The sequence below is a fragment of the Python bivittatus genome, unplaced genomic scaffold, assembly GCF_059951505.1.
Source record: "Python bivittatus isolate LINGU-HERP-01145 unplaced genomic scaffold, Pbiv_v1 ctg000330_np1212, whole genome shotgun sequence".
Taxonomy (NCBI): Eukaryota; Metazoa; Chordata; class Lepidosauria; order Squamata; family Pythonidae; genus Python; species Python bivittatus.
The window spans coordinates 58,170,376-58,186,575 of record NW_028277058.1 but is presented as its reverse complement, the minus strand read 5'-3'; the positions used below and the strand labels follow the sequence as shown (position 1 = coordinate 58,186,575).

The window sequence follows — 16,200 nt, the reverse complement described above, 5'->3', positions numbered from 1 at the left end:
AGATCTAAGCTATAGGGATAAGAAAAGAACTTCTTAACTATAGAAGCAGTTGCACAGTTGAGTAAGCTGTCTAGGTTGGGTGAAGTGCCATCCTTTGAGAGTTTCAGAAAGAAATCCTCAAAGGTATCTATCAGCAGTAGCTTAGGCATTATGCGGGTTGAACTTGTATTATATTTGCCACCAACTGCAACCACAAAGGGATGCTATTGTCTTTATCTGCTACTTGTAAACTTCCTATCTAGCAAGCCCACGTGGGCAGTCAGACTAGAAGGGAAGAAAGGACTACTGCGAACACAGATTCATAACTGATTCTGCTCCCAAACATGGCTACCATTAAAAATCCAAATCCATTCCACTTTCTCCCTCATCCTTCCTATACAATATAATTAAATATTTTCTGTTCCTCACTTTTCCAGTAGTTTGATTATTTGCTCCATTCCCACAAAGACAGCTTTCAAAGCGCCAATATTGCCTCTTCAGATAATAAATGTTTTCAGTGGGTAGATTTTAGCACCACATTCATGTTCTTGTGCATATTTAATTGATGTTATAATGACAGTTTTGATTCAAAACTTTTTTGGTCACCATAAACAGCAGTGGAGAGGGACTGAAGTGAATAAGCAGTTTGCTTTATCATTCTGCATACAGGTAGTCCTCAACTTACAACCATTCATTTAACGACCATTTGAAGTTACAACGGTGCTGAAAAAAGTGACTTGTGGCCAGTCCTCACATTTACGACCATTGCAGTGTCCTCGCAGTACGTGATCAAAATTTGGGGCTTGGCAACCAGCATGTATTTACAATGGTTGCAGCGTCCTGGGGTCACGTGATCACCATTTGCAACCTTCCTAGGGGGCTTCCAACAAAGTCAGTGGGGGAAACCGGATTCACTTAACAGCCATGTGATTGACTTAACAACCACAGCAAAAAAGGTCATAAAATCGGGTGCGACTCATTTAATGACCACGTCGCTTAGCAATGGAAGTTCTGGTCCCAATTGTGGTCATAAGTCAAGGACAACCTGTATGTGGTTTTACCACTATATTGAATCCTGTAGCAGGGGGAGAGCAGAGACACCATCGCTCTCCTAAGAAGGTGGTTCAGCACCTCTCATGGAGCTGCATGAGAGAAAGTCACAGGAAGTAGGACCATCAGCTTAGCTGAAAGATCTGCCATTTTTTCTGCTCCTGCATGGAGAGCCATGTAGGTTTGTGGTAGCCAAAAATCAGGAGTCTGCTAGCACCTTTTCAGACTAGCAAATTTTATTAAAATGCATAAGCTTTCATGGCTCAGAAAAGCTTATGCCTTTTAATAAAATTTGTTGGTCTGAAAAGATGCTACAAGACTCCTTTTGATTCCTGTCTTTGAACTCTTTCTATTTTCAGCTAGTCATTCTCAGAAAGCCACCAATTTCAAGTGGCGTAATGGCCGTATCTATTATAGCTGTATCATTACTAAATTATTATTATGTAATCTGTGTAACATTAGAATTTGATGTTGTAAATTTTGTTTCCCTCCCTAATTCTTTCTGATGCTGTTATGAACTACTACTACTACTACCACCACTTTTGTCCTCCGTAAACAGAATTATGTGTTTTCCCCCACTTACTGGGCATCATTTTGGTTAATTGAATTAATCATTTCTATATCTCCTCTTTTCGTTTTGTCCGATAGTGTCATCAGCAAAGTGGTGTCCGCAACGGAGGCTAAACCCTCGTCTCTCCTGGCTCGGCCCAAAACGCCGCCGCCACCGCCCTCCCCAGCACCAGCTCCTGTCCACGTCACCCCTCCACCTCCTCCTCCTTCAGTAGTTCCTCCCCTGCCTCCTGCTGCCATTTCCCCAGCTCTGATTCCACCCTCATCTCCTGCACCATCCGCCATGGGAAGCTCTAAAGTCCCAGTTCGAAGCGTTGTGACAGAGACTGTCAGTAATTATGTGGTAAGTGGCTTAATGTATTTCAGTGAGAACAAGTAACCATCCCGTTTTCTGGGTTCCTGCTAAATGTTATCAGATCCCTAACACCACCTATTTCCAGTTATTTCATTCACAATCATACTTAGGTACGTTGTTAAAACATTTCTATATACAAGACCAATTTTAAAACCATTCTTAAAACAGTTGGTTATGATGGTAAACCAAAACCAAATAGCATCATGTTTAGTTCCAAGGTAAGTAACAAAAACCTGAATATTCTGAGTTTGATTACCACCCTCAGAATAACGTCTGCCAGGTTCATAAAACAGTTTGCTTTTCATAAATTAAAATTTTGTAATTAAGCACTTCATCAGCAAACATTTTCTCTCACAAAGTACTTGGGTATTGTGTGCTAATGTGGTCTTACAAAGATGGTAGGGGAAAGGCATACAGTCGTGTGAAAAAGGAAGTACACCCCTTAGTTTTTCACACATGGCTTCTCCATTTTGGCTTTCTTTTTGTAAACTAAATGATGACATGGTGTAATATGCCATGTGTTGTTGTTCATCTGAGGTTGTATTTACCTACTTTTGAGAACTGCTAAGGACCAGATGATTTGTATTATGTCCTGATATGTAAAACCATAGAACTCGAAGAGGGTGTACTTTCTTTTTCACACGACTCTATATGATACCAAATTTGCTTTTGGTGCCAATATGCTTTAATTTTCTTCCCCTACAAAGTAATTAATAAAACTCACCACCATTTTACCTACAGCATGAGGTATATTGAACTTGGGGGGAGAGTAAAGTGATCTTACCAGTAAAAACCCTGAAATATAGAGGCAGAAACTTTTTTAACAAGTTGTGAGTAAAATAGGAAGGTTTTTAAGTTTAAGTCAGTTGAGAAATTTCCCAAAACAGGTGCACAAGGCAAATATTTCTAAGGCTTACTAATAAATCTCAAGTTGACCAAGCACCTGAGCTGAAAGCACTCTTCTTTCCATAATTTACCAATAAAAAGTCAACCTTCACCGTGACAGATTTATAATGCCCAAATTAAATTTCAGGATCTAAATATTTTTAATCTGTTGCGCTTAATGTTATACATGTTCCAATGAATAAGACTCTATATCAAGTATTGGAATAATGAAATTTGATTATTTGTTAGAATTGCTTGACCTTGACATGGTGACAAGTACAGTGGGGCAAAAAAGTATTTAGTCAGCCACCAATTGTGCAAGTTCCCCACTTAAAAAGATGAGAGAGGCCTGTAATTTTCATCATAGGTATACCTCAACTATGAGAGACAAAATGGGGGGAAAAATCCAGAAAATCACATTGTCTGATTTTTAAAGAATTTATTTGCAAATCATGGTGGAAAATAAGTATTTGGTCACCTACAAACAAGCAAGATGTCTGGCTCTCACAGACCTGTAACTACTTCTTTAAGAGGCTCCTCTGTCCTCCACTTGTTACCTGTAGTAGTGGCACCTGTTTGACCTTGTTATCAGTATAAAAGACACCTGTCCACAACCTCAAACAGTCACACTCCAAACTCCACTATGGCCAAGACCAAAGAGCTGTTGAAGGACACCAGAAACAAAATTGTAGACCTGCACCAGGCTGAGAAGACTGAATCTGCAATAGGCAAGCAGCTTGGTGTGAAGAAATCAACTGTGGGAGCAATAATTAGAAAATGGAAGACATGCAAGACCACTGATAATCTCCCTCGATCTGGGGCTCCATGCAAGATCTCACCCCTTGGGGTCAAAATGATCACAAGAACGATGAGCAAAAATCCCAGAACCACACGGGGGGACCTAGTGAATGACCTGCAGAGAGCTGGGACCAAAGTAACAAAGGCTACCATCAGTAACACACTACACTGCTAGGGACTCAAATCCTGCAGTGCCAGATGTGTCCCCCTGCTTAAGCCAGTACATGTCTGGGCCCGTCTGAGGTTTGCTAGAGAGCATTTGGATGATCCAGAAGAGGATTGGGAGAATGTCACATGGTCAGATGAAACCAAAGTAGAGCGTTTTTGTCTAAACTCAACTCGTCGTGTTTGGAGGAGAGAGAATGCTGAGTTGCATCCAAAGAACACCATACCTACTGTGAAGCATGGAGGTGGAAACATCATGCTTTGGGGCTGTTTTTCTGCAAAGGGACCAGGACGACTGATCCGTGTAAAGGAAAGAATGAATGGGGCCATGTATCGTGAGATTTTGAGTGAACACCTCCTTCCATCAGCAAGGGCATTGAAGATGAAACGTGGCTGGGTCTTTCAGCATGACAATGATCCCAAACACACCACCCGGGCAGCGAAGGAGTGGCTTCGTAAGAAGCATTTCAAGGTCCTGGAGTGGCCTAGCCAGTCTCCAGATCTCAACCCCATGGAAAACCTTTGGAGGGAGTTGAAAGTCCGTGTTGCCCAGCGACAGTCCCAAAACATCACTACTCTAGAGGAGATCTGCATGGAGGAATGGGCCAAAATACCAGCAACAGTGTGTGAAAACCTTGTGAAGACTTACAGAAAACGTTTGACCTCTGTCATAGCCAACAAAGGATATATAAAAAGTATTGAGATGAACTTTTGATATTGACCAAATACTTACTTTCCACCATGATTTGCAAATAAATTCTTTAAAAATCAGACAATGTGATTTTCTGGATTTTTTTCCCCATTTTGTCTCTCATAGTTGAGGTATACCTATGATGAAAATTACAGGCCTCTCTCATCTTTTTAAGTGGGAGAACTTGCACAATTGGTGGCTGACTAAATACTTTTTTGCCCCACTGTATCTGAATCGTTGACACATTGCACTGGCCTCCAGAAGCTTAAAATCAGCAATACTGTACATATTTATATTCACTGCCTTTGATACTTATCAAATGAATATGGGTGTATACATTTGAAGATGAACTGATATAACAGATACAAAGAAGCCTTGTAAAAAGCATATATCTTTATGATAAAAGATGCCAATGTATACAGTTATAAGAATATGCTATTTTCTTGCTGGACGTTATTAAAGTTAAAAGCTAGTGATAGGACTTTTCTTACTATGGCTCTTTCCAACAGCACTCTTAACAGTAGGAGCATATTCTTAGTTATGGAAAGGATTTGGATAAGACTAATGAAGTCTTATTCATTGGAACATGTATAACATTAAGCACAAAACCACCTACAGAATTGATGCCCGCTAGGAACCCCGATTGGCTTCTTGTGTTTAGGGAATACATTCTCCACAAGCAAACTGTTGCCATGTGAAGTGAATTCTTGAAAATACAGCTTTGGCACATGGATTTCACATAGATTTGAGTAGGATCTAAATGCAACTCACTTGCCATTGGCTCTCTAGAGCAAGTTAGAGATGCCCAAATACATTATGTGTTTCAGCTATCAAGATATCCAAGATAGCATTAAATAAATGCAGGTTCTCTTCCCTGGCATACTATATGTGGCACAAAGTGCAGTCAGTCTCAAAGCAAGATAGGCAGGAAATAGGAAAAGGGGAGTATGAAGAGAAAAAAAAATCCCTCCTCGTTTTTCAGAAATGAGTAACCAAACCACAGGGGGGCTGACTTATAGCCAAACAGGAAGTTTGAGGAAGGGATTCAACTGCAGTTCAAATCTTAATCAGCCTCCATCTTGATCAGATAGAACTTTACTGAAATGTACAAATGCTGCCTTCCCTGATGTGGTGTCCTCTGGAGGAAGTAGTCTGCAGCTCCCATCGTTCACAGCCAGGAGGGGGGTTCCTTTATACCCTTGTTCTGGTTCGTTAGCTGAGTTGGATCAGTTTGGCCATAAGTACTAACACAGCAACCCATGTGCCTGCGCTGCTGCTTATATTAGATGCACATCATCGAGATTGTCTTCTGCAGGAGTGGGAGGGTGGCTGCCAAGGCTGAGGAGGACATCATGCCAAGGAAGCCGACACCAGAAAGTAAATTGGTCCCGCTTTTGGTATTATTCCACTCCATTTCTGATGCAGGAAAAAACATCTCTGTAGGTCAGTTACTGCTCACCTCTTCTGTAGAAAGGTCCGCTGTATCAAAAATAACTTGCCTGACAGGTTAAACTCTGTCTGCTGATTCTGGACTGGCGTCATGTAGTGCCCTTAGTTTTATACTTCTCAAACAAAGCGTTCCTGTTTGTAAATCTGCCCTAGTTTCTGGATGCAATCCAGTGGCAAATATTTTACCTTGGAGAGATGGCTTTCGATATTAATTCCATACAAACTAAATTCCAGCCGTTGATATTGAACAGGATTCCTTCGCCTTCCCTTGTGCATTATGCAACCCCAGCCTTCTGTCAGTGAGAACTCTCTGGCATGTTGGCTTACCCACATCAGAAGCATTGCTCGAGATTTCCTTGCTGACCCAGCCCCCAGGAAGCACCTCCACCTTGGCCAGGAGGCAAGCTAGAGAGCCCAGTGGCCTTATTAAGGATTGGGTTCATACCTTGCACTAAGACGGATGGTCGCATTCTTGCTTGTGGCTAAACTTGTGTAAATTCAGCCATGGTGGTTTGCCAACCCGGGCTCGTGATTCAGCATGTTGTGCAAGCCCATCCAATTAGGGTTTATTGAGCAAACCATTTTAGGCCAACATAGGTTTAATAAGTATCCAGTAACTTACAGGGCAGTTATATCATTTTAAATGAGAGCTTGCTTAGTTTATTAATGGCAGAATCAAAGGAGTAAAGGGGAAATCTAAGCCTATAATCAGTCTGCCTGCCTTTTTATTTATTTATCAATTACATTTATATGCCACCCAACTCTCAGTTTGCTTCCTTATGATAATTCTTACAGCTTTCACCTATTTTAATTTCCCTTAACTTATGAAAGAAGCATTCACAAAACAGAATAACTCATGCAGGAGAAAGACAGACTGTGTTTATATATTCATAACTGACTATACCCTTCTATTTAGAATGTAACTTTTCACAAACATTACATTTTTCAGTTAAAAATAGGCTGACGCCCATCACATTCTATCAAGATTCCATTCCTTTTGCTAATCACTGCTTGATAAGGCATTTTAGAAGTGTATCCCATAAATGTAGATGACATCTAATTTAGGCTCAGATTTATATGGATTTAAGAAAATTAAAATGGGGCAGCGTAAGAGTTGGAAATTTTCTTATATGTTGGCATAGGAGAGAGAAAACCCTAAAACCATCAGGTTCTAACACAAACCTGAACTCCAGCGTACCTTTTGCCCAAAATACGATGGCTGCAATTATTGTAATTGGCAGCATTTGTTACATCCTGAACATGCACCATAATGAATGGAAGAGTCAGATTCTACCAGCCTCTTGCAAAGTGCTATAAACTTTCTAATTCTCTCTCTCCCACTTACCCTTCAGTAAATGTCGTTGTATGACAAATGTCAAAGGAATGGAAAGTTACTCAGTAACCATTTTTTATACCCTTGATCTTATCAGTGAGCTGAGTTGGATGAGTTTGGCTAATAAGTACTAACCCTGCAACCTAAATGCCTGTGCTGTATATATCAGATGCACATTACCAAGACTGTCTTCTGTAGGGGAGGGAGAGTGGCGACCGAGGCAGATGAGGCAGCATAGAGTGAATGCAAAGAGCATGGTGGTGCCCTACTCAGCTTCAGCTCCTGGGTTGGTAGTGTTGCTTTCACCAAACTGGCACTGGCACCTTCCAGGCCATCGGATTACAAGCCCCATTATCCCTGGCTAGCAAAATGTTTGGCTGGGGGGCGGGGGTAAGAACTTACAGACCAGGACAAGCGGTGGGTACCAGCTTGAGGAAGGCTCAGATGGCCCCTTGGCAGCTGCAGCCAATAATGAGCCGTGTTTTGTTATTCCTTAAGCACACCAACTTGCATTCTGAAAGGGAAGGGAGGGTGATTGCCTTTCTGTCATGAGGTGCCACTCCCTGGCTTGCTGAAGCTCTGCCACCCTGACCTCCTCTTTCATGTGTGCAAGGAAATAATTGGCACACCCACATTATTCTATCCCATGCAGAGCTTGGCGTGTTCTGGGCCAGGCTACCAGCCTCTCTTATGAGACTTCAAGTTCACGTTTTGGCTTCTAAGTGATTTAACTTAGAAACTTTCCCCCAAGTTTTCAAATGTTTCTCAACATCAGGGTTAGATTCGCGCCAAATGTTGGTTTTCCGGGTGACACCAAGATTCCTTATAGTAGGTTTAGACTTTTAGCATTTGCAGAATCTGTATGTGTACCAATACAGTATACTGGCTTTTTCAGGCATGTATGAGTCTTTATTTAGGAATAAGGACTCCTGTCCTCTGAAATACCATTTCCCCAGAGGTCTGTTTGGCCTCATCCCTTCTCTGCTTTAGAAAAGCATTGAAAGCCTGGCCTTTTGAACAGACCATGAGCTGAAGTGGCTTGTGAGCCTCTGTGTAATGAATAAGAATGGTTGAAATTGTTTTTTTATGTACTTTCGCAAAGCAGGAAGTTATTTATTTTATGTATATGATTGTTTTTATTGAGTTTTTAATTGTAACTCACTTTGAGTTTCTCTGATTTGGCTTCCTTATAAATCTAATATATTACTATTTGTGTTGTTGTTATTGAAGGGTGCATGCCTGCATTCATAGATCATGTTTGTTAAAATAACACGGTGGGATGTCTTCTGTTCACCCCAATACTTGAGCTATTAGATAGCTATTGTGAAATACATAGAAAGTAATCTACGGTACATTAAATGAGCCTTCTGCCCATCTGGGTCCTCAGTTTCTCCCTCCTTTTCTGTCCATCCAGATCCGAGATGAGTGGGGGAACAAGATATGGATCTGCCCTGGTTGTGAAAAGCCAGATGATGGCAGCCCAATGATTGGGTGTGACGACTGTGACGACTGGTATCACTGGTAAGTGGTTGAGGCACCATGCTGCTTCTGAAGTCAGGTGGTAGAACTGTTCTGGGACTTCTGGGAGTTGTAGTTCCAAACCTTCAAATTATATAGCAGTTGTATGTCACCTTAGCCCCTTGGAAATAATGATTTCTTTTATAGGCTTGCAATGCTGTCAGCCTGTTGTAATCAGCCGGAGGCATTCAGACAAGATCTGAAAGCAAAAGTGCCCAAATTGGAGCTCTTGTCTACATGTGGCCATTTCTCAAAGCTTTGGAGGCAGTACTTACAATTAGTCTGTGCTTTAATAGAGGAAGTATAAAATGCATGGGAATAACCTCATTAATGTATTTAATTGTATAAGTAAATGTAAAATCAAATTAAATCTAGTTTATTTTTTTGTCCAGCCCTTCCTATGTTGGAGACATGCCATCCACAGGCCTAACACAGCCTTCATTTCAAATGATCTTATACACCCCTATCTTGAGCAAACAGGCTTCTATACCAGCCAAGTGATACATTTGGCCTGTTCGTACTGTCTGCGGTATTGAATTCCTTCTTGCAAAGCACTGATGTGAATATAGAGTTCTCTGAATTTTCATTACTTAAATAATCCAAAGAGTATTTTTCTGAACTGAAAAATAGACCTGTTCTACAACTGAAAGGATTTATTCAGTGAACTGAGTAATCGTTCTACACATTTAAACAGACAACTGATCCCAGTGACTATTAAAAAAAAAAAAAAAAATTTAAACTTTTTTCTTAAACCTGTAATTTCCTATACTTTCCTGCAAAAAAAAAAAAAAATCAAATGCTCTGGCATGCGTGAGTGTGTGCATGTCTGCACGTCTTTTTAAAGGATGGGGAAATGCAACTCTTTACAACCAAAGAACCAGGGCTCTAAATGATCAAAACAGTAGAGGAAAAGCTAAAAAAAACTCAAGGAGAAGTATTTATTTACAGATGTGCTCCAGTTTCTGCATGATCTGGGGGAAAAAACAAACAAACAGGAAGTTGTTGTTGTTGTTCAGTCATTAAGTCGTGTCCGACTCTTCGTGACCCCATGAACCATATCGCGCCAGGTCTTCCTGTCCTTCACTGCCTCCCTGAGTTTGCTCATTGCTTCAGTGATGCTATCGAACCATCTTATCCTCTGCCGTCCCCTTCTCCTTTGGCCTTCCATCTTTCCCAGCATCAGGGTCTTTTCCAAAGAGTCCTCTCTTCGCATTAGGTGACCAAAGTATCTGAGCTTGAGCTTCATTATCAATCCTTCCAATGAGCAATCAGGGTTGATTTCCTTTAAGATTGACTGGTTTGACCTCCTAGCAGTCCAGGGGACTCTTAAGAGTCTTCTCCAGCACCACAGTTCAAAGGCATCAAAAAACCAGGAAGTACCATTCAGAAAAAACACATAATGTTAATGCTCAGAGATATACAGCCATTCCAAGTATTCCAAGAACATGTTTCATAAGAAACTATAGGAAATAACCTTGTGTAAGTCCATCGGTGCCTCATTTTATTCATATCTGCAGAAGATTTTGAGATAGAGGAAAGAGTTCATTAGGCCAGCACTGATGCCACATAAATTAAAATTGGGGAACATCGGAGAACCTCTTCACTGTAGGTGATGCTCCATATCATTACGTGTGCGGTGTGCGTGTGTGTGAAATTGGAGTCATTGTCAAACGAAACGTGTTGCTTGTTCCACCCACGTTCTCTCGGACCGCAGTAGCTGGAGGGTAAAATGTTGCTGTCCCTGCCTCCCAGAAGTTAAGAGAGTTACATTTTCAGGAACCACTATACTTCTTTGGATCTTCACCTCTTGTCTGTTTCCTTCGTAGGCTATGTGTCGGCCTCACGGCTGCTCCCCCAGAAGAAATGCAGTGGTTCTGCTCCAGGTGCGCAAGCAAAAAGAAGGACAAAAAACACAAAAAGTGGAAACACAAAGCACACTGAGATTGTGGAGAATTGTCAGACGGGGCCCTCGGCGCTGCTGCCCCAAGTCCTTTTTTTCAGAGGGATTCAGCCCAACGTCTGCTGCCTTGTCCGTTGCCATCACATTTCTGAGGATTATGATTCTTGGAGGAATCAGGAACATGCACGTCCTTACACACGGTTCTCTCCCTCCAGTTCTCTCTCACTCTCCTCCTTCCCCAAGCGGGATAGGCGTGAATTGAGAATTAGCAGCCATGGACTCACCAGCAGAAGAACAGTGAACTGAGCAGCAGGGACCTTTGTAAATATCGCTGCCTTTTCCAAGTTGCTTTTGCCTAGTTTGAGAAGCAGGAGAGACTAATTATGATCCTTTTGAAGCCCCTGGAGTAATTTCCCTAGCTCCTGGCCTCTTGTGGCATAGCCAGATAATCATAAGTAACATGGGATGGAGCAAATGGCTGGTGAATCTTTTTCTGATAAGAGTATGTGAAACTTTTCTCTCCTTGTTTTCCCCCTCCCCGTTTTTTTACAACTTAGCCTAAATAAATCTGCCTTAGCTTTTTGTGAAATAATTTCCTTTTTCCTTTGTGTGTATATGTATGTATTTGGGAGGTGGGGTATGTTTCTCTTCTCCAGCTTAAAATATGAGGCAGATTTTCTCTTCCCTCCAAAGCTCATTTGAATTAAGTCTCTTTCTTTGCTGGCTCATTTCAGTGGTACATCCCTAGAAATAGATTTTTGACTCGGGTTGATATCTGCAAGTTACGGTGGCTATTTTGAAATTTGCCACAGTATTATTTTTAGGATTTTATTTTTTATGTATTTTTTTAAAATTTTCCTAATGTTGTACAAGGTTGTATAGATTTCTGGGTGTGGGTACGGTGGGGAGCCATAGAAAATACGTCCAATCCATGTCTCCAATTCTACTTTTCAACTTAGGCTTTAAAGACACAGCTTTCTTCGGTCACATCATCTCAGTACCAAAATATATTGGCAAATGACGGTAAGGATCTGTCATAATCTGTACATTGAATTTCAGATTTAAAATTCCTTGAATTTAACTGGAATAATACACACATGGAAATAACTGAACAGCGCACGCTTGTATTTTAGTGAGCAGGTTTTCTTCCATGCCCTTGGAGCTAATGTTGAGGAAATGCCTGAGCCCATGTTGTGAGAAAACATGGTTATTCAAATGCACTTGCTCCATTTATAATGTACAGCAATATGCATGACCTTTGCCACATAAATGCAGGTATTTTTCATAAGAGAGTTTAAAAGAAGAAAGGGAAACTCACTTGTGCATATAGAAAATATCCTCAGAATGAGGACAAAACTACTGTAGCAGATCAGGGCAACCCTCACCAACATTACCTTAATTTGTCATCAGGAGTTGGCTAGAAGCTGCCAACTTTATCTATGCCAGTTTGCAAATTGATCATTTAAAAAAAAAAAACCAAGCTTCCTCTGTAGCCTGGAAGTTTAATGCAAGATCCTCTGCCAAGATGGGAGACTTAAGCAGCCTGTCGCATGTTGGAATTGAATACACTAGACCCGGTGCATTTTCAGGAATGCGCCTCTCTTTTAAACTTTGGCACACATTCTTTTAAAGACTGTTATTCTGGGAATTAAAACTCAGCTGAAGAAAGAAGGTGAGCTCTGCGAAAACAGTACCAAAAGAATTTTAAGTCAGAAATGTGTCCTTTTCCACTTGTTCTCAGTCTCTTTCAGTCTGACCAGACTTGAATTTAAAGCTAAATAGGAACCACACTTGGCTTGCTTTTCAACTTTGTTTCGTGGCTCTTTTATGCAGTTTTGGAAAAGACAAATTCCATATGTGCTTGAGATGTACATTATTCATATCCCTTATCAGAGAACCCCACCACCATCACCACAAAGGTTGCCATAAGACCTGTAAATATGATTTGAATGTTTGACTGAATTTCATGAAGAGGTAAATAAACTGTGGTATAAATATGAAGTCTGTATTCCACGTTACACTTAAGGAAGAATAGCTTTCCGGTTCAGAAGTTAAAGTCACTGATTGTGCTCTTTTATTATGGCCAATAACAAGTTCTGTGGACAGATGGTGTGATTTTAAAACATTAAAGAATCAGAAGCTGAACACAACACGTTAATAAATAGCACAGGAGAAAAATTTGCATATAAAAATAGATGAACCATTATTTTGTTACAAAGTGGACTCTGAAAACCCAAACGAATTATGAATACGTCTGTGTGAAAACACCAGTCTTACTTGATGCTGAATGAACATCTGTATGGGTGCTTGGCATGTTTTCCTGAAGAAGGTGTTTCAGAAATGAGCCGCCCCCCCCACTCCCCACAGCTAAGGAGACCTTCATTCTTGAAGCTTTTGCCCCCTTCACTGTCATATTACACTAAAGGTTTACTGTGACAAGGTACAAAAGCAACTCAAAGCAGAGAAATTTTTCTGTTTAGAAGCAGGACACTCTCCCTGTTGTGTAGTAGAGGTCAAGTTAGACCACCTAAAGGAGAGCTAGGCCTCCACTCCCACTCTGGTAGGATCATGACTATCTCCATTGCTGGTGGAAGGTCACCACAAGTGTAACTTCTTAAGTCTAGCTTGTTTAGAAAGAAGAGAAGTTCTGCCCCACATGTACATACTTCAAAGCAAATTATGCAAAATAAACATAGAATGGTCTTACACTGAACAATTAATTGGATCCCTGAATTTGTCTTTCCTGGGCTTAGATGGGAAATGCTTCCCTATCCTTCAAGTGCAAAGCATCCTGTGCCCTAGGTGTTTGGGACAAATAGTCTTGCAGTCCCCTGCTGTTGGCTATACTGCTGAAAGCTGATTTGGAGCTGAAGTCCAGAACACTTGGAGAACATGATTTTGTTTATTGCTGTACATTATTAGAGTAGATGAGAATTGGAGGGTTTCTGGCCCTCCAGAGGTTAAACTGGGTAGACTGGATAGGGCTGCTGGGAGGTGTAATTCAGCAATATCTGGGGATCCCAAGTTCCCCATGTCTGACATAACCTACCACGTGCAGCTGCTGAGAACTGACCACCCAATTCCCTCCTGTGGTTTGGTAAGTCTTAAATTTTACTGTATTTTTTTAAAAAATCACATTGAAGGGGGGAAAATGGGGAAGCGTTTCTGTTGTAACAAGGTGCCTTTCCCAAGCTAGTCATTGGTACACAACTGGTGATCATGGATCTCCAGTGATTCGGATTGAGACCCTACCAATCTGCTGAAGTTAAGAGACTAATGGCATAGAAGTCCTTTTCACAAGAAGCTGGTGCTCCCCACTGAAAGCTGGGCCACCCACCTCTCCTTTTTCAAAATTCCCTTTCTCCTCCTCTAGGCTGGATCACAAGTAAGGCGAATGAGCCGTAGGAGGTGCAGAACTCACCTTCCATGGGGCAACCCACAGTTTGTCTGAACGATGAAAGTATTGACAAGCCAAATTCTCACAAACCATTGTACACAAGAGTCATACACGATACACTAAGCTGTTCAGTAAATGTATCATAGGAATGATTAAACTCCTTATATTCTAATAATTATTACATTATTAAACAGTTATTATAATGAGAATCCAGGACACCACGAGGTCTAATGGAGAACATAAGAAGCTGGACATCTTGGAGAGCTGCTCATTAGGATGGAGTGTAAGGCCTTTAATTTCCAGGTACAAGGCAGGCATTTCTTTCCCAGAGATAATCTTCCTGCACAACAGTACGTACAGGTGAGCATATAATTTCTGCATCTGACAAGGTGTCCTTTTTTCTATGGAAGGTGTCTGCTTCTAAGCAGTCAGGATCTTTATCCTGCCCCATCTGATTTGTGATTCCAGTGTCCCGGGGAGAAAAGAAAATTGGAGAGTATCAAAACCTCCCCAGTTCGCCTGAGCTTTGCAGAGATAAAATGTAGTGCATTACCTTCTGTATCACCTAAACCTCTTTTCTTCTCTTTTGAATAGGACAATTAAAGGCTGACTAACCAAATTAAAGTATAAAATGAACGCAGCGATACGGAGAGCTTGCCAACAAGAATGTTAATGAATGAAGTTCACTGAAGCCACCCTGGCTAAGTTTTCAATACTCAGAGTTTTACAGCCAATCTTTAGATCACGGGAAAGTAATTTTCTCCCGTTCCCCGCCTTCAGAAGTTTTTAGGAGTCTAAAAGTGGATGTATAGCCTTGCCTGAAGAGTGAAGCAGATAATGTTCTGAATAATCTCTCTCTTAAACCCATGGTCAGTCGTTCTCACTTTAGGCAATGATCTTTTGTTAACAGTTGGAGGGAGATGCTGTGGATCTCCTATCCTCCCCAAAGCACAAAACAATTGGGTTGAGCCGTGCGATCTGAACACTGGAGGACCTAAAAGCAGTCTGGCAGGTTGTTGCAAGCCAAGGCGGGGTGTTTAAAAAACAGGGCAACGCTTCCCTCGGCTCGTGGTTTCTGCTTGTGGGCAGCAGTGGCATAATATTCTTCCTCAGTTGCTGCTGAGTTGGACCTCCCTTTCCACAATACCTAACCAGCATCGAACCATGGCCCTTTGCACTATTTATGCAGAAACTATTCTTTCAGTTGGCTTTGCCACCTTGCCTTCACAATGGGCCATAACGCAAACCCTGTAGATCAGGGTTTCCCAACCTCGTCAACTTGAAGATGTGTGGACTTCAGCTCCCAGAATTCCCCAGCAGCATGGCTGGCTGGGGAATTCTGGGAGTCGAAGTCCACACATCTTAGAGTTCCCAAGGTTGAGAAATACTGCTGGAGATGAATTCACGGGCCTGATCCGAGTGCAATTTTTCAAAACCCTGGGGTCCTCTGAAATCGGAAAGACCCAGGGTACTGATGCAAAAGAACAGGGATACTGCGAATACACCTTGCAACAAGAGCTTCACTAGAGGGCTAAGAGGTGGAAGGAATGCAGACCACGTCCTACAGACAACATCAAAAAACCACCCACAGCCCACTCCTAATGTATTGCGTCCCAAATCAGCTAACCGCAAGTAACCCCGGTTTGCAAACACAGCATCTTCCTGTTCCAGCTTTCACGTCATCCGAGGTTTCTGAGACCGGCTTCAACTTCTGTCCGCTGCGGCCACTTTGCGGTTTCCACTCCAGAAAATGGGGCTTTCAAACTTTGAAAGGGAGCGGGAGGAGGTCCCAATTTTTTAAACCAACTGACTATGCACAGGCCAAATAGGAGCACTGCCAAAACTTGCTCTGAGCTTTGTCCTTGCACAAGCCCCTGTGGGCACTGCAGCCCTGCAACATTTGAGAATCCCTGGAATCATTAAGCAGTATATTTATTTCTTGCCCAACCATATTGGCAAATGAAATTACTATTACTGTATATTCATGGGGGGGTGGGGGGGGTGATTATCACAAAATTGATTTATTTGATTTATCATGTTAGGGAATTGCAATGCTAAAAAGTTCAAGAACCCTTGTTATTACCTTGGCTGCCATTTACCTACATATTGT

General features: G+C 41.6%; 1 protein-coding gene across 2 annotated transcripts in view; it reads left to right on the top strand.

Annotated features, from left to right (window-relative positions):
- Window positions 1-11,285, top strand: part of TAF3 (TATA-box binding protein associated factor 3) — a 135,679-nt gene extending 124,394 nt beyond the window's left edge. For both annotated transcript variants that reach the window (XM_088141408.1, XM_088141407.1), the window contains exons 5-7: window positions 1,678-1,942; window positions 8,690-8,796; window positions 10,620-11,285. In XM_088141408.1, coding sequence (XP_087997534.1) covers window positions 1,678-1,942; window positions 8,690-8,796; window positions 10,620-10,734 — 487 coding nt within the window. In that variant the 3' untranslated portion in view covers window positions 10,735-11,285. The remainder of the gene's footprint in view (window positions 1-1,677; window positions 1,943-8,689; window positions 8,797-10,619) is intronic.
- The last annotated feature ends 4,915 nt before the right edge of the window (window positions 11,286-16,200 follow it).